Source organism: Chaetodon trifascialis, chromosome 4 (assembly GCF_039877785.1).
Source record: "Chaetodon trifascialis isolate fChaTrf1 chromosome 4, fChaTrf1.hap1, whole genome shotgun sequence".
In the NCBI taxonomy this organism is placed as follows: Eukaryota; Metazoa; Chordata; class Actinopteri; order Chaetodontiformes; family Chaetodontidae; genus Chaetodon; species Chaetodon trifascialis.
This window is the reverse complement of record NC_092059.1, coordinates 7,787,303-7,815,287: the sequence shown is the minus strand read 5'-3', so window position 1 is coordinate 7,815,287 and position 27,985 is coordinate 7,787,303. Positions and strand designations below refer to the sequence as shown.

The 27,985-nt window shown below is 43.4% G+C and overlaps 1 protein-coding gene across 5 annotated transcripts; it reads right to left on the bottom strand.

Annotated features, from left to right (window-relative positions):
• Positions 1-32: 32 nt before the first annotated feature.
• On the bottom strand, positions 33-27,985 carry gatad2ab (GATA zinc finger domain containing 2Ab). Of its 5 annotated transcripts, none has more exons than XM_070960651.1 (11): positions 27,850-27,985; positions 9,093-9,401; positions 5,684-5,807; positions 5,403-5,534; positions 5,099-5,170; positions 4,818-4,934; positions 4,440-4,640; positions 4,045-4,294; positions 3,527-3,924; positions 3,162-3,396; positions 33-2,776 (listed from the first exon to the last, which is right to left on the bottom strand). In XM_070960651.1, the coding sequence occupies exons 2-11, from the start codon at positions 9,386-9,388 to the stop codon at positions 2,643-2,645; spliced, it is 1,959 nt and encodes a 652-aa protein (XP_070816752.1). In that variant the 5' UTR covers positions 9,389-9,401; positions 27,850-27,985; the 3' UTR covers positions 33-2,642. The 5 variants fall into 5 exon arrangements, with proteins under 5 accessions (XP_070816752.1, XP_070816755.1, XP_070816756.1 ...); XM_070960654.1 differs by having other exon boundaries at positions 3,279-3,396; XM_070960655.1 differs by having other exon boundaries at positions 3,279-3,396; positions 4,440-4,619.

Genomic DNA, 27,985 nt, shown 5'->3' with positions numbered 1-27,985 from the left:
ATGAACAGGCAAAGCAGCCGCGAACGAGGGGTTAAAATTAGTTTTATTATTATTTGATAGAGCAGAAAAAAATTCCAAAAAAAAAACAAATATTTCTCATACACTGTTTTCTTTTCCATTGGGGCTGCGTTGCGTTTCGCAGCGCCTCGACCCCAAACAAACGGAATGGTGATATTGTTGTCAAACAGCAGCAGCAGCAGCAGGCAGTAGTCAGGACAGCACAGGGTTACACTTAGCAGGGCACAAAATGATGGGCTCGTTCCAGGTTGCTTATTTTGCATCCACAAGACGCGGGCTGCTACCTTCTGCCTGTCAGGAATGTACAGACAACCTGGAAGACTTCCGATGCTACTTTGAGACAGAAATACAAAATCTTGGGCGATTTAAATTAAACTTTGTGTGCTTGTATTTCTATCAGCAAAATGTGCACGCTGCATCGCTGCGCCATCCTAAATGAAACCCAAATGTACAGTGATGATACCCCGAGTAGGGAGGGATAAACTTCAACTGATGCCCAGTTACCTAATGCAGTGCACCATCTTTCAGCATGGAGCCTGAAAATAATCAGTGAGCTAAGAAGTGCACTCTGGATACAGGACACAGATCCAACAGGGCAGCCAGACTCCAGGTGTGTAATCACATAGCGACGAGATGATCATCACTATTGTTTCAATGTGAAAACGATTAAAAATGGGACAGACACAGGATGCTGAGAAAATAACTGCTGTGGTGGTCAGCCTCTGGGGTTTGCATTTTTTTTAACATATTGCTTGCAAAACAGCCATATTTTAAAATATTTACAAACATTTTCCCCTGTTTTACGGCTTGAATCCAACACATCCATAGTCTAATATTTTTCATCTTTGATTTTGTGGCAGTTTCCAACAGGCCACAGAAATGTCTGAGCACAGCCGCCGCTAAGGGGCAGGGTTAGAGAGACTGGACCACCCCAGTGAGTGAAATTAAAGAAAACAGCACATGGTTAATAAAATAACTCCATGAGCGACGGGAATTCCCCATGTTTAATGTCGGACATATTGTACTTCACTAGCTTATCCTGTGCTGCTGCGACCTGATAAAAATGCACTAGAGCTCACGTGAAAGGCATAGTTAGCTCAATTCAAGGACCTGACGTAAATCATACACACCTTAATGTTAAAGACTAAGAAGTTCATGTCATTTGTTGCTATAGGGGTTTTTGCATAACTACATTCTGAAAGCTGTCCAGCTTCTCTCAGACCAATCGGAAGGTGAGCGGGAGCCACTGGACACACGAGAGAAAACAAATCATTTTAAGTGGATATCCATTCAAACTTAGGGCGTAAGCGTATATCTTTACTAACATGACCCTATAAATAAACCCAGAGACAGTTTGTCTATAGAAGAAAAATAATGCACCACAACCTATGACTAAAAGCAAAACAATGTCAAAAATATGACATTCCTTACACCCCCTCAGTTTAGCATGAATTCATGTTTATATCCAGAGAGGGTTCAAATAAACTAGAAACCTTCTAGCAGAAGGGATTCCATTTGGGCTCCACTAGTTCTTTGGAAGGTTTTTTTTTCTTGTTTTTTTTCTGTCGTTTTGTTGCTTTTTTTTTTCCTTTTTTTACAATATTCAATAAGAATAGTCCTCCGAACATACGCTCCGTGTCTTCACATGAGTCAGCGAGACCTTAATCTTTATTCTTCCTCTTCATCTTAGAAAAACAAAGTATGTAAAAGTAGGCCACGACATGGAACCCAGCAGATGTAAAACCACCTCAACAGTAACATTAGCCTGTAAATTCAGGCCTCGACAATAGGCCACTTCCAAAGTATCAGGGAGCACAATATTCCAAACACAGTATATGACTTATAGAAGAAGAGACAAAATCCTACCATTCAGCCATACAAAATAATCCAACACACATCCACTTCTCTACTATACACGCTGTGAGAGAAGAGGCGGTCTGTGTGCAGATAGAGATTATTTTTACAGTCCTTTTTTTTTTTTTTAATTATTATTCATTTTTGCAAAGCTGAAGCAGTTATTATTTTGTGGATGGTCCTCGAAGCTCAACCACAGTCCCTGTGATGAGGTCTTCAGTTATGTTCGGTTCGGCCGCCAGGTGGGCCTGAGTCTGACTGGCTCAGACTGGAGAGGAGCAGGACGTAAGGCGAGTACTTTGTTATGTAGAACAGTGATTATTATTTTTTTCCCTGCCTAATCCAGAGGCAGAGGAGCGCAGGGATTTATTCCTCTTGGAGGTTCGACCAATATACAGGGAGGGAGAGGCGACATCGCTGGAGAAGTTTGTGAAATTGTACACGCCCATGTAAACCCCAACCCTCGAAAACAAACACAAAAAAAGCTACCCAGACTCTATTTGACATATTCCTTGTATCCCAGAAGCCCAAGCTGTCGCAGAACAACTCCAATTTGGGATGAAGGATTCAGGTAAGGAAGATAGTAGCGGAAATATCTGAGGAAGAGGTGAAGGAACGCCTGTATCCAACAAAAAAACTAGGCTGATTCTCCCCTGCACCATTTTGGCCAGAGGTGGAGTCCATAGAAAGGATTAGAATGATAATGAGAATGGCTGCTATTGATATTAAGAGGGGTAATAGTTATGATGTCAGTAGGGAGTAAGATTGCATTATTTCCATGTGTTGGCTGCTTGGGAGATAGAACGGGAGGGAATCATGTCCAGCAGGTACTCTCGCTGACGCTCGACAGCAGAGGTGGTCTTATGGGCAGACAGGCTAGGGTTCACGTAGGCCATGGTCACAACTGTCAGGGAGGAAACACATCAGCGGTCAGTGGAGAGCAGATCGAGCGGCTTTACATATATTTATTACACATAGTATTCTGACTCGTGTAGGAAGAAGATGAAGGTTGGCATTGAACAAAGTGAGTGAAAGTTTCTAAATATTTTGCCCCCTGTGAGTGAAAACTGCATCTGATTGGGTTTTATTTGAAAGGAAAAGAGACAATGACACAAAAGAGAATTCCAAAATGAAAAGGCCGAGCCGGAAAAAATGGGAAGAAAGGCGTAGAGGAGTGACAGTGCCAGAGAGGAATCGACCTGAGAGGAGAGCGATTACCCCAAAGAGGAGCGGAAAGCGAGAGCGGGTGAAGCGCGTTCTCGGCCTAACTTCGTCTCACGTTTATCTACCTGTGTTGCCACTGCTCTGCTTCCTCCAGGCGGCCACGTTGCCCTGGTTACTGCCGCTGCTGCCGCCGCCGCTGACCTTTGCCCCCTGGTGCAGTGGGCGTGCTGCAGCATGCTTACCTGGCCTGCCTCCCAGCGCCGCTGCCGTCACTGCACTCTGCAGCTGAGAGGAGGAGGTGAATGAGTGGGTCATACCACGAGAGCTCACTGCAGACTGGAGGCTGTGTGACAGCTGACTCTGTAAGGACAGACGCAGCGATGGGAGAGATGTTACTTCACATGCAGATGTTTTGGCTGCTGATCTGGGAAATCATGATTTTAAACCAGAGTGCTGGTCCATCAACAACATCATACGTGGCCATGCTCACCTGCTTAATGGAGTGGTGGGCAGCCACAGATCTTTGCTGCATGGCAGCCCTGACCTGCTTGTACTGCTGGGACACCAGCATCTCAGTCTTGGACAGTGAGGGAGAGGAGGACGAGGTGGATTTAGAGACAGAGGAAGAAGAGGAGGAGGTCGCCTGCTGGAGGATACGCTGTTCAATCTCCTGCTCCTGTTGGAGTGCCTTAACAAAGGCTGCCTTCAGCCGATTGGTGTGCTCAGCCTTCAGGGCCTTCTTCTGATTGGACGACATGCACTGGTCACAGAGGATGGTCCCGGCCTTCTCCTTTCTCCAGCGGGAGGTGAAGTCCGTCTTGCACTGGGCGCAGGTGTATGGCTCTTTTGGAATGGAGCTGGCCATGGCAGCTGCTGGGCCCAGATTACCTACATGACCAAACAGAGAGCTTCTTCAGGCTAAATGTAAACATGTATATTGCGCTATTCAATCTACAACTGCACTACAACATCCCCATACTAGCTACCCGAGTGCAAAGATCTACCCACCCCTGCCGTGCATCTCCAGAAGTTTCTGCACCACCTCTTCCAATCCCAACAAGTAGATGAACTCATTATTGGCTGCCGAAGGCAGGAAGTTGAACTCAGGGGCAGGAGGTTTAGGTGGAGGGATCTCCAGCAGGGTCTTCTCCAGCTGCTTACGCAGTGCAAGCTTAGCAGCTGCCTGCCGGCTGGCTGGGGAGTCATTGATGCTAGAGTTGGGTGAAACTGAAGAGCCCTTTAGGCTGGTTGGAGAGGCCTGGACACAAACACAACAGGGTCCACTTCAGCATGAGGATGACAACGTTATGGCTGACCATATACACAAAATCTATGCAGCCTTGCAATGGAAAAGCCATTTCTCCAGATGAGTGCTCAATGTTTGCTTGTATACGTGTCCTCACCTGAGGGATGTTGACCATAACATTGCTGTTGGCCACATTAGCCACCCGAATGAGTCCCTGCTGAATGATCCTCTGGCCCTGGACCTGGACATTGGGCACAGAAGCCCTGGGAGCCAGCAAGAGCGGAGGGGGGCCTGAACCGCTGTGCTGCTGCTGTTGCTGACGGAGACTGGCTATCTGCTGGGGAGTCATTGCAATAGGCTGTTGGCAGCACACACACAGACACAGCCATCACAGACGCATGACGAGAGCGAGCCAGGAGAAGACGAAGTAACGAAGGAATTAATAAAGAGCTCTTCAAATCTAAACTTCTTCAAATTGTTACACTTCAAATGTGATAATCATCATGTAAGCACTGCCATAACCCCTCACACTAACCTGGGCCCCTCTGACCAGGGGTGGCATGACAATCTGAGAGTTGTGTTTGGACGGGATGTGTTGCCCACCCCGCACCAATGGAGGAGGGATGACTGTGCCTGAGCTTCGACCGGTCACCTGTAAACACAACAATGCAAATATACTATTGACACAGTCATGCTTTTGCAACATTACGCTACAAAAGCATCGCAATTTGTATATGTGCCTCAATGTTCACATCAATACATCAACCCAGGTGATACAACCTGTGGCAGGTGCCTCTAACAAACTGTAGTAACTACCTGGAGGGGTCCTTTGCTTGATGTGATGCTACCTCTCACCAGCGGAGGAGGAGTTGCTACAGAGCCAGTAGCCTAGGATTTAACAGGGTACAGCATTAGTCCACGAAGCTGTTTGTACTTGAAGGCATGAATAAGCAGAAAGGCGTAAAATCTTCATTTATGATGTCAATCATTAGAAAATCTTGAACCCTTTTGATAAAAGACAGTTCATAAGATCAGAAGAAGCTTAAGACACAACCTGAATCATCTATAAGCTCCAAGAAAACATGATTAAAAATCCAGTCTGATGTTATGGGGTGTGTACCTTCTGCACAGTGCTCTCCTTCTGAATCTGGCTTTGTCGTAGTTTCTTAAGCAGCACCAGCTTGGCCTCTTGGAGTCTCAGTTCCTCCTTCAGCTGTTTGATAATGCGCTCTCTCTCCTCAGGAGAACTCTTCTACATATATCAGATAAAAAGAGATTTAGTAAACGTACACGTAATGCATGTCAGCTGTGACTAATCCAAGAATGTTGTGAGAATTAAGACTTTTAAGTCAGTGGACAAAATAAGATCACGCTGTACGCGAAGCTTAAATGCTTTCCTACCATAAGTTTATCTGTGTCAGTCTTCGTGAAGCAGTGACCATTCATGAGAGGGCTGGATGGCTCATTGTCTGATAACACAATCACATCATCTGGCGATGGTGGCTGCCGCTCTTTCTTAATGACACTGAGAGGAGAAACAAGATAAGACAGAAAACAGTGTTGAGAATGTGATTCATCATTCAACCGAGATTCAACTCTGTATTCTGTTTCAGCCTGGAGTACCACAGTTACCAACGACCGCAAATGACATGTAGTTTTTTCTTGCATCCAGTAGATGGCAGTATATGATAATGATTTCATCGGCCCTGTTGTAGCACAAACGTGCTCTGGGACACACAAGAAGACAAGAACCAAGAGATCAATAATGGAGTAATGGCGGCAGGGGAAGATCGCAACAACCCATTATCTCCAGCAAAAGGTAACGTCAACGGACGGACCTTCTGCTCTCTCCCTCCCGACAGACACCGCAGTCAGCCACAAACGACATGCAAACAGGGCAAATTCAACTGCATTTTTGTTTTTAGGAGGAAAAGGCTTCAAGCTTTAAAATGTTAAGTGGCTTTTCCTGAGGATCAAGGAGAACAAAGGCGACTAGTGGCAAGCTATATATGCATCAATATGGGGCAGGGTGGAGATAAGAAGTAGGGGGTGCTTGTAATTTTACAGCGTGTGGTGGGAGAATAAATCTGCCTCGATCACAGCAGGGATCCTGCCAGGTCCTGAGTGTTGGTGCGTTAAAAAAAACACATAGAAGTCCTAGTGGTAAAGAGAACTGATGGACGATGAGGTAAGGCAGGGACTGTGATATATGACAGTGCGTGAGAGGCAGAGGTTTCGGTCGTAATGTGAAGTAATGCGTGCGCACATGCTGTGAAGTTATATAATTGTTCAGACACTGTCGAGTGAGAGGCTTCAGGGCTTCATACTTAGGCCCCATTACCACCCAGACAGGGCCTCACCCCTCCCCTACCTCCGTGGCGAGGCCTGTGGCCTAGCCGGATCGGCACAGCCTGGGCCTCAGCTCTCCCCTCCCTCCCAGCTGCCGACACCAGAGTCACAAGCCGAGCGGAGCGGAGGTCCGCTGGAGACACTGGAGAGGGTGACAGTGAGGGGGAGGGGAATACATGGCCAGGAGCCAACCTATTGTGTACACTCTCTCTCTCTCTCACTCAGTCAATCACTCAGTCACTACTTCACACACCCTTCCCCCATCCTAACTTACTTGTTCATCTTTTATAGTCCGACTCACTGACTCAGTTCTTCACACTTTTTCACGCTCCTGTCTTCAGACACGTTTCTCTGCTATCCTCTCAACAGCTGTGTAACAGCTCGCCCTCAGCAGACGCTGCATGCTCAGTTCACCAAGGTTAACTATATAACAACAACCATATTGTTTACACTTACATGATGAGATGAGGATTTGAGCAGACAAAGCAATCGCAACACAAAGTGCAACAAACATTTACTGTCATAGTGCTACTCTGCCCAGCAGCTGGGAACACACTCAAACCCTTTTAATACATCAGACAGCTACTTCCTGGAAAATACTTCCTTGATAAATTTCATTCAAATCTAGAAAGAAGTCCAATGTCCTGGCACTTTAAGCATACTGCTATTCTGAGAAGGATTACACTCCTAAAGCTCAGCTGAAGCCTGAACGGACGGCAGTTTTCCTCCTCGGCTCTGTTTACATTCCATACATACAACACGATAAACTGTCAGGCGCAAGTAGCATTAGAAAGGAATCAAGAGCTTCGTCATCTTTCATAAACAGAAAAGCGAATGGCAACCCGGTGCCTTGAATGACTTGGCATCTCGGACAAAATGTCATGGGCTAGCCAGTGACGGTTGCTACTACTCTATTGAGAACAGCTTACACAAGCATCACAACACACAGCAGCTTGGTTACGTAAGGCCCAGTGTTTCTGCATGCCTCGGCTTCTCCGATCATGGCTTCCCACTGACCCAGCTATAGGATTGCTGAATCAGTCTTTATGAGTTGCAGTGGGATGGTCAGTTCGCTGCGAAGTGCCATTTTAAGCTACGTCTGGCTCTTTACGTAAATGAAAGCTGATCTATAAATAAGCAACAGGCCTGGGCAATATGTGCTCCAACACTGACATATTTTTAAAGTGTACACAAAACATTCAAACCACTTCAGAAGAGAGGGGAGTACTGCTTCTTCGAAGTTTTACACGTGAATCCATTCAAGACATGTTCAGTCCAGTTCAGCGTTGGAAATTTGGCTTCCATTTCTTGTCATTGATAGTTCTACGAAGTTGGCCGACACACACCAAGTCCTCTGTATACAACAATAATGGAATCGCTTTGCAGTGAGTAAGCGCAGGAACACATGCTGAGGGTTAAACGGGGGCCGAAGCTGACACTTATGATATACCACAAACAGAGCCGACGCACGTTCAGCTTAATCACCTCTCTGTTCCACTTCAACTGCCATTACATCAGTGTGTGTATTTATTGCTCTACCAAACACATCACATGACATCAGGCATTTCTCTGCGTGGTCATGTGACACACCCACCAACCCTCCTGGCCCCTCCTTTCTCTAACTGCTCCTTCCAATGTGGAAACCATGGCAACGGCCAGTTGGAACCAGTTTGTGACACATAGCCTTCATTTTGTGTGAAGTGTGAGGCAGAGTTCAGGTGCTGCTGTGGGAGAAAATGGAGCCCAGGCCTCAGGAGCCTCAAACTTTTCAAAATGGGGGCAGGCTGTCGACAACCACACAGCAACTTCCTGTATGACTCCTGTCAGACCACTTGCCAGAGCAAAGTTAGAAAGAAACCTGAAACTCCGATAGACGCGACTGTACGCACAACCACGCGCCGTGCATGCAAGCGTGACATCCAAGGCCAGCAGTACATAAATAATCTTCGTGAAGTTTTCAAGCAAACTCATATGCACAAATGCAAACTACTGTGCCTCAGCTGTCGGCTCGTGTGAAGTCCCGCTTGCCATTCACATCCCTTTAACCCATGTGATGAGTCAACATCAGTTAAGCATAACCAAACAGAAAGACGGCAGCAAACTATTCTTTGCATTTTATACCCTCGCAGATAGACACGAGTTTGTAAGGAGATTATGGTGCATTTTGTCCAGCTGGAAATACTTACAAAGGGTTTATTGTGGACAAAGTTGGCTGACTGTGCAATTCTGAGGCCCAGTGTACAGGAATAGATGCAACTGTTTAAGCTGAATTGTTTATACTATTCCTTTCATTGTTGTTCGTAGACTTGTCAGTATCACATAAACTGGACAACAATATTTCCTTAATGACCAACAAGTTTTCAGCCACTATGCACAAACACCACAAAGCGTTGCTAACAGTTCAATACGCAGGAACGGCCTGTGACCAAATCAAACCCCGTGATCCGCTTCCTTGTCTCACCTTTTGGATGTGCTCATGTCAACAGGCTCGTCTCCAGTCTGCACCTCCACCTTGATAGTGGCCTTCACTTCCCCGGATTTTAGGATGCTGGCTGCTACCTTTGCAGCATGCTCGCTCTTCAGCTTCACACCCTCAGCTCCGGATCCCACCAGGGCCAGGGAAGCTCCAGGTGCATCGCCTTTCTCCAGCTTAACCCGTTTACTGTCCATGTCCCCTGGGGATCCAGCATGAGACGCATGGTCCCTCTCCAGAGCCCGCTTCTGGCTTCGTGTTTGACGCACTGCCTCCTCTGACATGGCTGCTCTCACCCTGGAGACACAGAAGACAGAAACAATTGGTTACAAACAGCATAAATACATTTACAAAACAGAAAACAAACACTGACGAATAAATAAACCAAATGATGTGATTAATTTTTACGGTCAAGCACTGGATCTAGTTTTATTTCAAGAAAAACACACATCATCTTCCACAGTCAGGACATCTAAAGCCAGCAGAGGAAACCCAGAAATGCAATTTGGACATAGAGAAGACAAGCACAGGTCCAGCGAGAAAGAAACAGTCCTATACATCTTGTAAAATAAATTGTTGGTTGAGTTACCCTGGCTGAGGTACGACTGGGACCCACTGTGTCTGCAGTAAACAAAGTGGAGTTTCCATTGCAGGGAACACAGAAAGTTGTAACTGCCTCAATTCAATTTGAAACTGAGGCAATAAAACTGGACAGCAGCATTTCCAGGTGTAGGCTCTACAGTGATAACTGTCCTGAAGGCAGGCTCTCCAGCCTTTGTGTCAGAGGCAACAGAGTGACTGAGGGAGCACCATTATGTAACTATTGTGCCTTAAAATAACAACTTCAAAATCATTTTGATGGTACACGGGCGTGCAGTAGGGAGAATGATGCCTCTGCAATTCCTATTCGCCACTCAAAATGCCTGTTCTTGCACTACGTAACTTGGGTGGGCAGGTACGATCTCCCACAACACTACTTCACACACCATCGACAATGTTGGTGAAACTGGTTCATATTTTATGAAGAAAATGTTTTTTCTTTTCCCCCTGGTGTCCTCTGGCTGCTCTGCTTCAACTCTCACTTATTTATGGAATTTGATAGTGGACAGATAGCTTTACTTGTTGCTAAAATAACTGTAAGCTGCTGCTAATTGTAGCCGCTGTAAGCATGTTAGCTGGGTTAGCGCAGCTAGTTGACCCTGTTCGGACTGGACTGGGAGCTCCAAGCACCAGGGGAGTGCTGGTGTTTACACTGCCAGCACAGGAGCTTTGGACTGCCGTGAGGAAGAGGTTTTCAGGCCCTGAGTGGGGAATGCTGGCGAAGGTCAATGTCAGAATGGGCACCAGAACCAGAGCCAGGCTCAGCAGCCTCTGTGGACATCATGACAGACGCAAACAGACCAAAGAGGGCCGCTGGCGAGAGCTTCACGAAGTATAAGACTGCAAGACAAACATCAAACTGGCCGTCTTGCTGTTGCACTAGTAAATAACTTGCTACATCTTGTGTTGTTGCACTTGCCTGATGTTTGGCTGTGTTAAAGCTGTCAACTCGCTACTTTTTGAAAGAAAGTAATGTAATCATAACAAGCGCACGCGGAGAGCTGTCCGTATTTACAATAGTGGTGTATAAGTGAACTGCACTCTGAGAATCCATGGGTGCCAGATCACAAAAAAATACCAATTCTTAAATATTGTTGCTTTAACAAAAGCTTTTAATCAGGGACTAAGACTGTGCAACCAAATCTGCGCTGCTGTAATCACATAAAATATGAAGTGACAGCAGTAAAAGGTGAAAATAAAGAACCCTGAAATGTGTTCGTTTCACGCTGAACTCTCACTCCACGTGACCTCACAAAACAAACTCAACAAGACAGCCCATCTACTGTATGCAAGCCCAGGTTTAATAATCATCCTTAAAATCTGACTGATGATACCCTTTTGTCAACATGAAAATTTTGTTTGATGAAGCTGATATTTCTAAATGTACAAAAAGGGACAACCCTGAGGTGTGCAGGCGTCTCCTGTCCGACTGCCAGTGCCCCAGATGCTGACCCCAATCTCCCTCACTAAGATTTCTGGGAAAATCTATTACACAGCAGAAAAATAACACCAACACTGTGCGACATTCACACCAAGCACACTGATGTAGGCCATGCGCATATTATGGAACTGGAACTAGACATTTCAGAATAATTGTCATAAAAATGTGATGCTTACTAACACAAAGGATGAGCACATGTCTATCGCTGCATATATAACAATTCTGATATGAATCCTCATGGACGAGCTGGGCACGTATGCATCTGCACCATCTTGTATATCTGATTCAGAAAACTGACTCAAGGTCTACTAGTCGAACATGACATCATCACAGCTCCACATGACCCTATCCCAAGATTCCATGAGAGACAAACAACGCTTCCCTGAAAACCGGTTCAAACTGGTTTTGATTGAGAGAAGGCGCAGGTTTAACCCCTGGAGAGACAGAGTGGCAGAAGGGAGGGAGCGGAGGGAAGGAGACTGGGAGGCCACAGTCACGTCCCACGCAGAGGACGAAGGAGGAGGGAGGAGGAGGAGAAAATGATGTTGTCATCGGACATTCCAAAACGTGTCTGCCAGACAACGGCAGGTCCGATGCATCGCTGATGTGACCAACTTCTGTGGAAGTCGAGAGTCTACAGCCGCTGAGACATTAAAAGCTTGTCATCCAAAACCCACCTTTCATGATATCTGACACTAGATTAACACTACGTCAGCATTTGGACACAATAAGCATCTTAAAATACTCTCTATGCTATCTTCTAAGGCTAAAAGATTAAAGCAGAGCACATAACTCACTAAAGGAATCTTAATGTATACAAAATCTCCCACTATGCATTGAAAGATGTGCAAAGTGAGGTGGGAAAATACAACAGAATTTCAGCCATTTCAGCAAATTTCTGTCTGCAGTCAGGCTGCAGTTTGTTCTAACAATCCACATCTGTGAATTCAGCCAAGTTTTATCTTCATCGGAGATACGACACGGGCATCCTTGCCACTATGCAAGATGTTGAGCTAAGAGATGCTAGAAATAACTGAACCAAACAAACACATCCAAAACAATGCAACGACAACACAACGAAAACACTCAGGTTTGTGTTTGCATATGAGTGTGTGAAGCCTAAATTGCACCCTGCTCTGGTACACAACAAGGACAGATGTGCCCTGCTGTACCATCCCTGGACACAAAGGCTATTTATCTGCCAGAGATGACAGCTTGTATGTGGGTGGGTGTGTATGTGTGCGTACCCATATACCACACACAGTGCTTCAGAAAGCATACTTCACCCTGTAAGATTGTAGAAATGGTAGCTGCACACTGCTCTGGCTGTAACAGTGTGGCAGCGAACCATGTAAGTTACAAAATGACTGTAACCCTTCGGGACGGTGCAGTGTCAGACCTGCATGTTACTAGGATGGCTATGGTTGCTAGCTTCAGGTCTAGAGACACGTGGCAAATTTAATCCCAGAAGAGATGGACAGCATAATGAATCCAACATTTCATGTGCTGGATGCACTGCTGCTAAGCAACAAGGGGGGAAACCAAGGAAAATTGTTGTTCACACATATGTTGTGATTTTGAGTGTTCTGTACTGAAAATGATGTGCGTACTACTTTTCATTGTTGCATCACACTCAATCTCACTAAAGCCCTCAGTGGAGGGCCCCCATTCACCCGAGCCCATTTTCTATTCAGTGCCTTGGTTTCTATATGACCCCTGAGGACTTTCTGTGTGATAAGAGGTCATTCACAACCTCCAGGTTATAGGAGACACACAAGATGAGCTGTTGAACATGTGGAGAGCAATAAGTAGGAGATTCGTGTGGAGAGGGCATCTTAAAAGCGGATTGTGTTGCACTGAGACACTGCACAGAATAATTGTGGCAACAGGAGGCAACATAGAGACAAGCAGGTAAAACACAGGCCCGTGACCCAAAGGTAAGGACACAAGGCTCCTTTTTTCTGTCCAAGTTAATCCAGTCAAGAGTTGGTTTGAAAGCCAGAAGGTGTGAGAACATCTCAGAAGAGCTTTTCTTTTTTCTTTTTTTTTCTTTTTTACACAGCATGCTTTGCTTAAATTTACATAAAACAGTCTGGTTTGAAGGTGGACATCAGAAATCTGTATTCTTGAGGCCAGGCAATCAACAGGGAAAGGATCCTGAATCAATCAGTGCTCGTAGCATTCTTGGCAGTTTCGAAGCTCCCACAGCTCCATCCATCCAGCGTGTAAGACCAAATGAAGCTGACACTACAATCTCACAAACAAGTCTGACTTGTCCATCAGCCGGTCCATCGGGAGGTGCCTGGAGGGAACTGGTACCCTAAACCTTGCTGCCTGAGATTCAAGGATCAGTTCTGCCTATTACTGCCCACAATCCTTGAGCAGAACTCCACTCCAGTATTTATTTCTTACTATCAAACCCGCTAGTCACGTCACATGACAGCTCTCTAATTTACACTACTCGCATATCCCATGCACTCCTGAAGTTGGACTCAGGTTACAGTCATTTCAAAATACTGACTGATTTTGAAATCAGGTTCATAAATTACCTGCTACCAACACATTCACACAACAATTTTGCAGTTGCTTTTGTAGGTCCCTCGTGTTTTAACTGCATGGCATGCTTCCTGATTGTGGAGAAGTATTTCAAGCACCTTGAGGTGAAAAGGCTGAACTCTGACCAGATGTGTCATAAATGCATCACCACAGCCTTTTCTCTGAGGATCAAAGGAATGTGTCTGCAAAGCTGAACCATCCACAACAAAAATGGAGAGATAGCAAGTTTTATATAGTTTATGTTTTACATATCATACTGTATGTTTATCTGTTCGAACGTAGCAGCTGTTGGGTTCAGGTTCCTCTTTTTTTTTTTTTTTTTTTTTATTTGTGGTGGCCTGCCACATATTGATTTTCTGTTTTTTCTTACCATTTAAAATAGCTAAAATCTTGTACCGTGGAGCTGCTCGCAGCGCACTGATTTGCTCAGCTCCTTCTTGCCCGTCTCTCTCTCTCACAAACATAATGACAGTGGACCCGTGAATAGCCCTTCCTCTGTGCACACTTTCAATCAGAAAACGATTAGGCGCAGTAGGAAGGATCGTTGTTGACCCCATAGAAAAGACGGCTGGCCAAGTTCCTGAATAAAATCAGTCCAGAGTTAATGAAAGGTGAGTATCGTGAACGCCTTTGCACAAATTTGTCCAACTTAACTCTGATAAGTTGGTCTAGCGATGGTATGTTCTTAACCCAATGACGTCAATCTCAGAGATCCAACTCTTCAAATATGTTATTAGCAAGATTGTAAGGAGTGCAGTAAGTATTAACTGCTGTCAATCAGCCCCTGCTTGGATTTTGATGCACATCTATTCGTGTTGTTACCGGTGCTTGGAGAGGCCAAAAAGGACAAAAGACTCACTGTTATTGACACAATGCAGCAATGGAAGCAATGGAGCTGTACATATTGTCATTTGTTATTTGTTTTTTATTTGTCACAATGCACTTAGCAGTTAAAATATTTGCAGTGGAGCACCTTAAGTACGGTATTATTTAATAATTACTGTAAGAGCATGGGTGTGCTTGAGACTGCTGCGAAAGATATAATACCTGAAAATGCAGCATAAACTACACAAATGTAATGATATGTAATTCATACATATCATCTGTACCTGACCTTGACAGTAGAGCCCAACTGATACTGGATTTTTAAAGGCCAATACAGATATCAATATGTGCTAATTTCTTAGAACAATGCTAACCAGTTAGTCAACAAGCTTTTGAAGAAAACCAGGGCCCAGGAGCCACTCTTTCCTGTTGATATTTTTCAAAGTACATAGATATATTTTCAATTCTGCATTTCTTTGTCTTCCTCACTGAACCAAGTCCAAATGTGGCTCATACCAAATTTTGTGGACATCACCACCACTCATATGTTATTATCTTGGTGACATTGAATAAACACTATATTTTTGGGGTTTACTGTATGGCAATGTAATGATCAAACCTGATTAAGATCTCTTTGATACACACAGGCATTACCTACAACAGCAACAAAAATAACGAGAGGATGACAAAGGGAGTAGAAGAAGACAGCCAGTGATTAGTGATCTGTGTCTGTTCCTCTCAGGAGACCGTGGAAGAGTACATGCATGCATGTCCCTCTCCTTTCCTTCAGAATAATAAGGCCTAAGGGCAGAGCACATCTTAAGACAGAAAAATAACAGAGCATGAAGAAGATACAAGATCTCTACTGTCCATTCAAATTCATCTAAGGGCGTTTTCACACATGTAGCTCGTTTGCTTTGTTCTGATTCGGGGGCTAAAATGATCCAATTGGTGCATTTGTCCTTTGGTTTGTAGGTGTTCACGAGGCAGTCCACAGTTGTAAAGAAATGCTATCTGTGAGCAAACTGTGCTGTTATTGGTCAGAAATCTAACTGAAAGGATTTGCCTGAGGGAGATAACGTCTTGTCTTCTTTGTTTCCCCAGAAAAAAGCATGGAGCATCAGCAGTGTGTGGGCTTATTTGTTTCATTGTATTTCTGTGGTTAATATACCAGTGTTTATTAAATTAACAAAATATCCAGGTCTACCGAGGATCTACACTGCGACTAGAAAACAAGGTGATGTTGCATCTGATTAGATGCAGAAAAGAGTCGTCAATGAAGATGGGCTCTGCCTCATTTGGTTTAGCTGACTGCATTCTCACCGCAAAAGAACTACTCCAAGGTTCGACTGAAAGTGAGCCAAAACCACACTTTTTGGTGATCTTGGGCTACATCTTTTGTCCCGCATCCAAGTGCAATTGCTGTGTTAACATACACCAAATGATTTTTTTTAAAAGGAGAGGGGGTGTTCCCAGTTTCAAAGCCACTGCTCTAGACATGCCAGGCAAACATTTGCCTGTGTTAAATCAATACATTTAATAAATTTGCATTTCTACGTAAGGGCTAATATCAGTCTTCTTGTAATGTGCATGACGGGTGTGTTGTGTGGCAGGATAAGATGCACTTGCCTGAAAGCAAATGGAAATCTTGTGACCTGGACTGACACGACACGTTTTATTCTCAGTAGGTCTCCTATTGTGTCCAGTAGTTCATAGAGAGCAGATCAATGGCAAATGCTCATCCCCCCAGGTAGCGAGCAAGGCTCTCATCTACAGCGCAGTAATGATCCCCCCACTGAGACTGGACCCAGCCAGCCAACACATTACCAACCATTTAAAAAAAACAGAGGCTTTCCAACTGTGTCCTTGGGGTTCAATGAGAGGAGAAACAACAATTACGCTGTCCAATAAAAGCAATACAAGTATGGATTATTATTGCCCAATAAAAGACAGCGACAACTCCTTTTCTTGAGTGGCTAAGGGGCACTGGCCCCTGTAATATTGAATTAATAGCTCAAACTGCCAATAATCTTACTACCAGATATGACCAGGAGATCATCATGTCAAATCCAGATGATTACTTAGTAGTCACCTTCATAAATGGTTGCTCCTTCTATTTTCTTTATGTCATGTCCCACATATTTTTTTCAATTACAAAATAATTTCAGGCTAGGAAAGGAAGGAAAGTTCTTTTCCTTTGGGACATCGTCTAAATAGAAAAAAACCCATCAAACTACCTATGCTAATCTGTGCTCACCAGGGTAGGAGTGGGGGCAGGGACCCAGCTGAGGTGGTGCCATGGTTGGGGGAGGGAGAAGGGTGCAGAGCGCATGTGGTTAGCTGAGCCATAATCTAACTGTACCCAAGTGAAAAATACTCTTCCTTGTCTTCGCTCTCTCTCTCTCGCTCACTCTTCGTCCTTCCCTCTACCCCTCCCTGCCTCACACTCCCTCATTTGTTCTGTTGTAGGCTCGGCCAGCCCAGTGTGTGTGTGTGTGTGTGTGCGTGTGTGTGTGTGTGTGTGCCCCTACTGGTTGTGTCCCGAACGCCAAGGGTTAAGCCCCTGCCATTTTAACGCCACTGACAGATCAGACCATTAGGGTGTTACCTAACAAAATGGAAGCCTTTAACCCTGAATCTGCCAGACTGCCTCGGTGTGTGTGTGTGTGGATGTGAGTGTGTGTGAGTGTGTGAGTGAGCGAGTGAGAGCCAGAGCCACACGGAGTGTATGTGTGTGTGCGCATGTCTCCACCTGGATTCTCCCTCAGCAACATGACAACGACAACAGCAAGTCTAGGAAGTGCGAACCAGACTTTTGTACAAGAGAGCACAACAATGCGTGGACATACAGTACATCCACACTGGAAACATAAATGACTGTGGTTGTTTTTAAAACACAGGGCACACAGGGACAAGCTACTTGTTAACGTACCCTTACAACAGAGAACTAACAACTAAAAAGCATACATCATTCTCACAGCCCAGATCTGTCCTGGATATTGGCGAGCACGCACAGACATACATGTGCAATGCATAAAAGCCTTCATTGCGGTACCCCGAGTAATCGATTCACACCGTTAACAGAGCATAGTGTCCAGATTACGAAGCTCTAAAGCACCTGAACATCTCAAGTCAACCTTCTCTAGTAGTTTTCTTCAGCCTCAAATCACAAAATTACTGCATACATTTTCAACCACAAGTGTTGACTCGCTATAATAAAAAGGAATAGCTAAATGTTTTCAAAAACCCTAGACAGGGATAATCTCCAATTTCAGCCAAATCGCTTCCAAATGGTTACTCCATAATCCTGTAAAACCAGAAGCCCATACCCACATACAGACTGGAGGGCCAGGACACACGCAGACTGCTATCAGATTACATTTCTCAGAAACGGATGGTAGCAGGAAGTGACCAGAGGAGGGGGAAAAAAAGAGCTCAAAGGGTGCAAAGAAAGACAGCATAGCAGACAAGACAACAAGGAGCTGAGCACACTGTCATTGCACATAGAAGAAGACCGCAACTGGGTAAAGTAGGTCAGCTGCCTCATATTTTTGTGTAAAGTTGGCAGTCATAACTTTCTGGAAATCCTTAGAAGTTGGGGTTAATCGAGCAGATCAAACATTCTGAGGTATAAAAGAGACAAAACACATCTAAAACACAGGTTTCAGGTGTACAGACTACTAGTATTAATTACACTTTAACTTGTTGCCAATTAAGTGACATGAATGATTTAATGGTGCTGTAAATAAAATATCTGATGGCACAGGCAAACAGAAACTTCTTCACCACAACATTCATTCAGTCATCCGTGTAGAAAAACAGCATGCAGCATCGTTGATTACAAAGCATCTTCCACGAAGAATGAAACGAGAAACTGTGCGAGACTCAATGAATACTGGGTAAGTTGGATGACGTGCGGTTGCTTCCTCGGCTTGGTTACGCAACAATGCTTCAGCAACAAGAATGCAGCTTCCAGGTAAGTCTCTTTTAAGGCTTGAGGCACGAGGCTTCGAGTTTTACTTGTTTAATACACAACAAGTGAGCAAAACTGGCTACACAATTTCTTTTTGTGGTGGTAATGGACTACACCTATGATTATAGGATTTGACCCTCTGAAGCTTTAAAGCAAAAGGCCAGCAAGTGCAGCTAGCAGCATACTTAAGAGACGTTATCACCAAACATTTTCAGCGATTAGATGCTGAAAATGGTTCCAAAATGGTTAGAACTGTGCAATTAAGAACTGATAACACGCTTCGTATTTAATATTTGTTTTTATTTAATGAACATGGGTCCTGATACTTTAAAATGAACTAAATGGGTTTTATTTCTATTCTAAACAAAAAAAGACTTCTGGGGTGCTGGACAAGTAATTTAATCAGTGTGTAATCAGCATATGCCCCAACACTGTGTAACACCGACGATAAGCAGAGACTAAAACTCAGTGTTCAGTCCGTAGACAGTATTCGTATGCAGTTTTAGTTCAAAAGATATGCTGGAGTGTATTTCAAAACATGAAATTCAAAGCAGTGGCTGAACATGGATGTAACCTGGACAGGTTCCGCTTCAAGCTGAATCTCAAAGTGTGTATCACCATCCTTCATATTTGTTTTCTAGACCACATGCACATGCTTGTAAACAAAATGCGTCATTTTCAAACAATAGTCCACCAAATTCCTGATCAACACCCACCATCTGTAGACTTGAGTGGTGGATGTAAAATGTTTATTTCCTCTTTAGAGAAGAACAACAGTCGTCAACATCAGTTCAATCAGTTGCAACAGCAACCACTTCTCACAACATAACATCTAGCGACGTCTAGAAAAACATCTCATACCAATCCAGTCTGTAAACACTCCAGTGTCCTTCAGCGCTCCAAACATTTCTAGCTGTGCCAAACTAACGCTGCGTTCACAGACACAATGTAGTAGGTAGTCTCTGGACCTTGATGACGCTGTGTGTGCTGTACTGACCACACAATTTACAGACTCTACTCAGACAACAGTTGTTTCCCGACATGGCTGCTGTACGACACCAGAAAAAGTTGTTCATTTCTTGTTGCACAGTTTATGGAATGGATTATTTTTAAGGCGGTACACGTTGTGGAAATTTTCTTAATACAACAATGGCATCCAATCTGGCAAGACTCATTAGCATTGCGGTGCTTTATCTGCACAGGAAGCGATCTCCACTCCATTAGTGGAGCAGAGAAGTAAACAACTCAGTGCTTCTCTCCTGGTCGTCACTTCCATTGCATCAGAGGACATTTCTGACTCCATATGTGTGAACTAAATAAGGCTAAATATGATAATGCTGTGCATGAGCAGTGTCATCCAGCAGATGAACAAAGGACAACTGGAATATGATACAGGCTTCATGAGTTTATGTAAAATTTCTTGATTTTTCTGCCACCGCCACCACTGGAATCCACTGTAAATACCATAATTCAAGCAAAAGCTGCTGCCCTCTGCTAAGAAGTTCATCAAGTTTGAATACAGTAAAAATAATACTTCAGCACTGAGGGATTTCCTGCAAAGCATCCAAAAATTATTCTGTGCCACCATACCCTGGAATTCTGGGGATGCTGAAAACAAAGAGCAAAATTCAATTCTGTAGTAATTTAGGCGATGTTCAAAACAAAATTTGTTACCCAAGTCATTTTTCTGCAAAGACCACATGATATCAGACTGATAATGGACTCATCTAACAGATATGGGGAAGTGGGAATGACAGCAAGCTTCAGGAATGATAATCAGGTAATTTTTCCCCCCATGTAGAGAGACGTGGTAGACGACAATCAATGCAGTGTCTGGAACACCTCACAGCACTCTGGCACGAAGACCATTTCAGAACTATTCATCTAGCATAATGCTATAATACATGCCGCACCCACACAACGATGGAACAGCCATCTGGAGTAATTTCGGGTTCAGTATCTTGCCCAAGGACACATGCAGACTGGAGGAAATGGTAAATTGTAGGAGTACAATGGATCACCCATGGTTTTGATTCACAGATCAGATCATTTTTCAGATCATCTTAAATCATTTAAAAATGCGCCACTTTGGCTCTGATGAAGCCATCTTTCTCTGTCTGTAGTCGATCCAAATCCATTCAAAGTAGCTTTACTGGCCTGAGAAGAAAATGTGTACATTGCCAAAGCAAGTGTGAAATAAAAAGTAACTTAAAATAGCAAAATGTGGACTTGCAGTAAAAAATATAAACACAAACAGGTGAGTAGGTAAGTGAGAAATATATCAACACTGACAATTATATGTTTTGTCTTTTTTATTTATGTATTTAAAGATATTGGTTTCTATGTACGTCAAGTGCATCTATGTACAGAGATCAGCACAAAAAGGTGACTGACAGATCCCTCCCACAGCATTATCTGATTGGTTACACATCACATGTAATAGCCTATACACACTGAAGCCTACTATGCCACAAATGGGCAAAAGACTGGATCTGCTCCAGTGAGCGAGCAGAGAAGACAGCAGATCTCTCCGAAGTTACGCTGATCGTCACAATCTTATGAGCTTTTTCTATAATGACAAGCATTCCTACTTTCTCAGTTACACCCCTGACAATGCCCAAAGTCAGAGTGTATGGGATTTCACTCAATGGAGGCCAAAGTGACGGCGGTTAAAGCAGTTCAGGGAATTATTACTTCAAAAAGTAAAAGCGGCAGTAAAACTGTATTTCACACTATGATGGTCAAATTTTGCCGTTCATCCACGGTTCACATATGTGCCAAACCATGGGTAATTCTGTGTCTGCAATCTACAAGCCACTCTCATATTTTACCAACATTTGGCTGATGGCTGGTGCTAATTTCCCACCCTGTAGTTAACCCTTGTTTTGATGACTTTTAGGACAGGCATGACGGCACACTGATGAAATATATGTGCACACGATCTGCTCAAAGCAGCCATGTGGCAGGGAGTCAGGCAGGGCAGTTTGTCCCCTCTTGGACACATGCCTTGATGCTGCATGTATCCAAGTTGCCGGTCGGCCTGTTTGCTGAACTGAGAGTTTGAGAGTTGCCATGTCAGCACTGGCCACACAGAGGAAGCAATTGTTACAGGCAGACTGAAAAAACAACTTCAGAAATGTGTATTCCATAACCTGTAAATGTGCAATTAGCCTTCAGACGGCATTTCAGGCAATACTGGTCACGTGGGTTGTCATTTGGGAGCAAAACTGCTCAGTTCTGGCTCAACAGTCAGGGATGTCTGGTGCTGTAGCTAAAAACTCCAGTGAATGCATATGACTGAATGGGTTGGATGAAACCGATTTCTTCAGGAAAGGAAACACTTGTGCAGTGAGAGCCCACATACCTGCCAAAACACCTGCGAAACCTGTCCTGGTGTTATTTGTTGTTTTTGAGTTTTGTTTTTGTCTGACGTACTTTCTACTTAAATAAAACAACCATTGTGAAATGATGGAGAAATTTGTTCAATTTGAGAAAACAAAAACATTTTCACTGGGCAAGAACTAATTTGTGATTTTTGTTCTACCTTCTATTGAAAACAGCAGCTCTGTGGGTATGCAGGGAAATCTCCCAACCAACAGCAAACACTGCTTTTTACTATTTATTTAAGGGCCTTTCATTGCAAGCCATAAGGCCCACCTGGTCAACAGGTGGCCATTTACCAAACAAATACCAGAAGTCTTTGGCAATGATGCACGTCCAGTCTGAACCAGGGGGCAGTATTCACTGGGCATGGGCCACGCAAATAGCTGAGTAAGCATGGGAAGTACGGTGGAGGCTATGAATTAGTCTGAACTCAAAGTGTGTTTGTTTGTAGTGCAACTAAAATTTGAGGAGGTCAGCCTCATTATGGCCGACTCATCACTCCATATATGTACCTCTAATAGTCTGAGGCAGGTTGGTCACATTGATAACACACGTGCCTGAGTCAATATGAAGTCCAACAGGGTAAACAGGAAACAGCCAGTCAAACATTGGAGGATTCCTCTCCTCAAGCTCCAAGAATTGCCCAAGGCCTTTGGGTGGGACCCTGTGGCCAATACACCTACTCCTGACATTTGGCATCTGACGCAACACACAGGGAAGCTGACAGAACGACAACCTGTTCTCATAAAACAAGAAAAGACTCAGATCTTAAAAATACTGTGTAGATCTTCTAAGTTGAAACAATACTCTGTCAGAACATACTTGATGACTGATGATCTCTGACGACTTACAAAATTGGAAATGGGCACACCTCTTCATACCTGTCTGATCTCCTTAAGCCTTACATTGCGTCCTGTGCTCTCTGCTCTCAGAATGTCTGTCTGTCCCCAGAGTGAAAAAGAAGTCTGCTGGCTTTAGGGTCTGTATTTACCATGACCCCTTCCTCTGGATTAACCTCCCTGCTGACATCAGACAGTCTGACTCTGCTGAGGTCTTTAAATCTCAACTTAAAACTCATCTTTTCACCTTAACTTTCATTTAGTTGCTTAGTCTTTGATTACTTCAGGCCTTGTACTGTTTAGCCTTGTACTTACACTCTATGTTTCCTGCCGATGAGAATGCTGTGAACTTTCTGAAAACCACTGCATCGAACACTTTGTTGTCCCCCCAGCACATAGGCATCTAAGCAGTGTACCTACCTGTCTGTCCTCCCTCTATTTTCTCTTGTCCTCTCTTTTCACTCAGGCTTCCCTGTGCTGGACTACTGACCATTCTGGGACCTCTCTCTCCCCCAGCTGTTGGTGCCTTATTCCAGATGTTTTGGATGCAGACCTTCATTCTCCAGAGGGTTTAGTCTCTGTTGCTCTGATGTGGTCCTTGTCTCTCTCTCTCTCTTTTTCCCTCGGTTGTGTTTGTTTCCTTTCTACTACCTATGTGAATAGAGTGCTTGAGCTTTGCCTTGTGTGGTTGTCTAGTCTGTCCTCTTTCCATGGTGGAGAGGAGGAACATGGCAGACTTTGGGGAAGAGAACCCCCTCCTGTCATTATAAAGGGCTCATTCTGGGGTAATGAAAACACCAATTTTACTTTTAGGTGATCATACACTAATTAAAGTACATTTGTGACTATTGTATTCCATTTTTGCCATGTTCTGTCAATATATCACCCTAAATCCTACCGGTCCTTTAAAACCACACCTGTTCCTGACTAATCAGAACTTTAAGAAACATAAAATGTATGATGTGGAAAAGCATAATACTTGATCATATACATCACTGCAGGAAATTTCCTTACATTATATTATGTTTTGAGAAATATGATACGTGGCATCTGACATTAGTTTGCATAAATGATCAATTGCAAAATACACAAAACCATTCTCGGGCATTCAAAAACTGTAAAATTACAGTGTGATGCTGAGGTATAGCCTACATTTTCCTCATATGACACAGGCATGTTACTTTAACAACACTGCCTGTTTTAGTGTGTGTCTGCAATGCCTCTTGCCTCTAGAATTTATTAATTTGTTCATTCATCAAAGCCTTTAGGCATATTTGTGATATTAGATAAATAAAATTGACTTGAATACTACATGATCTGATCCAGAACCCGTTAAAGTACCCATACACTTTCAAACATTTAGGAAAAGCTTGTATGTCAACAATGGTGTATAGCATACAGTGCTACTTAGCTCTGTGCAGCAAGCAGCACGTAACACAATGCAAAGCTACAAAGCGAACTACCGCTACAGAATAAGAAACCAATTTTCACTTTCACTTTTGCATGTTATTCAACAAATAACAAGCGATTACCACTGTCTGAAGAGCTGAAGAGTCCTACAGTCAAGTTTTTTCCTGATATTACTGTGATTCAATTCTAGTGTTCAAAATCTTCATCTCTCATCCACACTTATACCATCTAGCTGTTCAATTCTGGAGACGTTGTAGTTTCACTAGCATGTACTGTTTTATAATGACTAGGTTCACACTCAGCCAGACTCTAACTGCTGTGTTAACTGTGCCCTACAGTCACCTACGCAGATATTATCATAACACCACAGCCAGATGTGGATGGATAGAAACAGGTCTGAACAATATGCCAAAAAATATAAAAGAAAGAAAGACAATCAGAAAGAAATTAATCAATCATACTGTGAATAGTCTGACAGATATTATGATTTCAGTATTTAGGGGGAATGTTCATTTCTGTATTTCATTTTTACTGAAAATAATATTAAAATGATGGTATGATTTTGCTGGTGTTTTTTGCTGGTGCAACAAACAAGCATGTTGTCTTCTATCGGGAGTGTTACACATTTGACCTTTGGGGGGGAGTTCTGAGTGAAGATTGAGTCATTTTCATATTTCTCATAAACAAAAATATCATAGAAAAAATAAACAAAAAACAACTCGGAAAAAACACAGCAAGATTAAATTCCTTTAAGGAAATGCAATTTGCAACACTAAGATACAATAAACTTAAAAATGCAGTATGTAAGAATGTGAAGTAATTTACATGCATTAATTGCTTTGTATTGCCAGTGTGTGAATGGACTGCAGCGCAACTTAAAAAATGAGACCTTCCCTGGCTGTATCAGTTGCCTGTAACGGCCTGTGGATTGATTTCTATGTAAAGGACCCTGGACTGTTTTCCAAAGAAAATCCAAAGGATGAGATGTTCATGTACAAAATACCCTGCCCTTCCTCCACCCTTAGGGCAACAACAGTGTGTGCAACACTAGCTAATGGTAGCTTAGAAATGGAGTCAGCTAACATCAGTAAGTGACCAGCAACCAGCTTGCGAAGATAGATAAACTGCTAGCTAGCTAACGTAGCAAAATACTGTCTTGAGTCAGCTAAATTCATCCAGGCTCGTGGGGTTGACCTGGCTAGTAAATTGTGTATCTTGATATTTGAAAATTACTTTATCAAATAACTTACATGTAAGCAATGCCAGATGCAGGTAGCCAAAGTCAGCTGTGTTGTCAATTCGTCACATGTACCAGACATACAAAGGAATTGAAATTACGTTTCCCACTATCCCACGGTGAGACAAGACATTTATGACTGGTAGCATAGCTAAGTTTCAGCTTGTTGGCTGGCTTGCCAAATTACTTTCCCAGCTAACATGATCTGTGTTCACATCATGATGACAAATGACGTTGATTTTAGGGAAAAATAAATTATGTAACAGCAAAGGGCAAATGCGTATAACTCACAATTGCTTTCTTCTAGCCAAGGGCGATACTGGGAAGGGGAGGCCAGGTAGATAACTCTAGCCAAAGATAAGCTAATCTAAGGTTAGCCAGCTAGTTGTAACTTAGCGAAGTGGCATTGGTTGCTTTGAAACATTAATTGATCAAGTAATTTATATAATAAAATCTAAGGACATTACAAATGGGAATGATATTCTAGATATGTTAATAATTTTTCAGGATTCAGTTTTCATTTTTGACTTTCAGGCTTGTGTTAGTCACGGCACTGTTGGTTAATGCCCAGGTATATGCCTGCTCGTGCCTACGGAGTGTGAGCTCGTGCAACAAGATGCTATCTGCTGTTCACTTAATAGCCCCCGGTGTCATTCATAGCAAGAATTTCACATGCAAATTTCACACTGAACCTTTAACAATGGCAACAATGAGCAAGGTACCATTGACCCCATGAGAAAAGCAAAAAAGAAAAAATAACAAAAAACAAAACAAAACCTAGTGAATGGTGGAAAATAAAGATGTATCTTTAAAAAGTTTTGGTCCTGATGCCACAGAATAAGATTAGATCTCAAGTCATGCCTGTCTTGTTACATCATCTGGACTGGTTTTCATAGGAGGCACCCCTCCTGAGGCAAATCCAAGGTCCATCACAAAATGCAAAGCGACATGTGTCCCCCATTACTAGCAAAGGGTGCCAAATGTCTGCTTTCTCTAAAAGGTAAGCACTTGATCAGCAGGGGTAGGGATATACACACTCCCTTTAATCTTGAACACACCTCAAAGACAAGTAAATACAAAACCAACTGAAAGTGTCCTCAAACAACATGACCCATGGTTCATAGCTTGCTGCATATGCAGTGACTGCCAAAGGGAGAGAAAAAAAATAATCACCCAACGCTAAGGCGTAACAGAGTCATTACAAGACTTAATAATTCAGATATATATCTCATCTCATCAAATGATGAATATCACAGAAATGCCTTCCAATACTTGACTTCAAAGGGAAATGAACAGTATAGTAATTAAAGAGCATGTCCTTAGACTTGAGAATAGGACATCTCGTTACATACATTAAGTGGTGAATTTGATCTGTTACAGAAACACTGATATTCTGGTACAAACACAAAGTATGCGTTTAGTTGTCTATAGTCTGGCGTAGGTGCTGGCTACTAACGCGTCGTGGACAGAGAGACACACACCCAGACGGAGGCACCACCGTCCACCATTACGCCTCCATAAAAAGGCTTTTCACGGTTGAGCTAATCTGACAAAGTTCTGAGATCAATGGCTCATAAAGCCATAATCATACCCATCCACGGCTAAGAAGAACAGTCAGCTTAGCAATAACCGGTAGTAATACTGGTTATGATGTTCATGAACTTTAGTGACCCAACTTTGCCCAAAAGAATAGCTACGATTACCTATTCTCAACTAACCCATCAACAACAACAAGCTATCTCATGCTAACGTTAACTTGGCTTGCCAACAACAACCTGTCCATCTGTCCGGCTACAAAACCAGTGGCTAACTACCGCGAGCTAACAGCCAATTGTGGTCATCAGCGGTAAGAGAAATTACGGAAAAGTCGGAACACTGGAACATATTTACCCCTTAAATAGGGTCATATAGACTAAGATATTTAGCTTGGATGTCTGAACGCGTCCAAATAGCGATACACGACAGACAATGAAACCGACCCCATCTCAGGGAGCCGCTAGTGTTACAAGGCTAGCTAGCGAGCTACGTTAGCCTGCTAACGCTAACTCCCTGGACATTCGCCTGCCCAGCCAGACAGACGCTAAATTTATTAACAAATAATCAAGCGTTAATTACACACAGAAAATGACAGGTTTGTCTCTCAGTTTTGTCGCTTCATTATGTTTATACAAAATTAACAACTTACATTATATCTGACTATGGGTGCATCCCAATACAAGTTTGCCGGGGAAGTTAGTTTTAATATTCCTCGACTTTTGAGGCGGTTTGTTCTTGGCAGCCCGTGTTCGGTAGGTGTATGCGTGTAGCTGAGCGACACACAAACTGGTACCTTGCACGTTAGCTGAGATCAAGCTATGCTAGCTAGCTTAACTTACGTTAGCTGAGCTAACACCGAGAGAGAAACTTCCTTCGTCGTCATAATTTAATTGAACATCAAAATATTCGATTAGTTGATATGATAATGAAATACGTGAACTTACGAAGTCTAGGAGGAGCCTGACCGAGTTCCCCCTCGATTTTCTGATGTTTGGTGTGTATTTAGCTGGCTTCGGTGTAAAAATCCCGGGGATCCCCTCTCTTCTGTCCGCTGCCACTCCGGTTGCCAGATAATGTAAT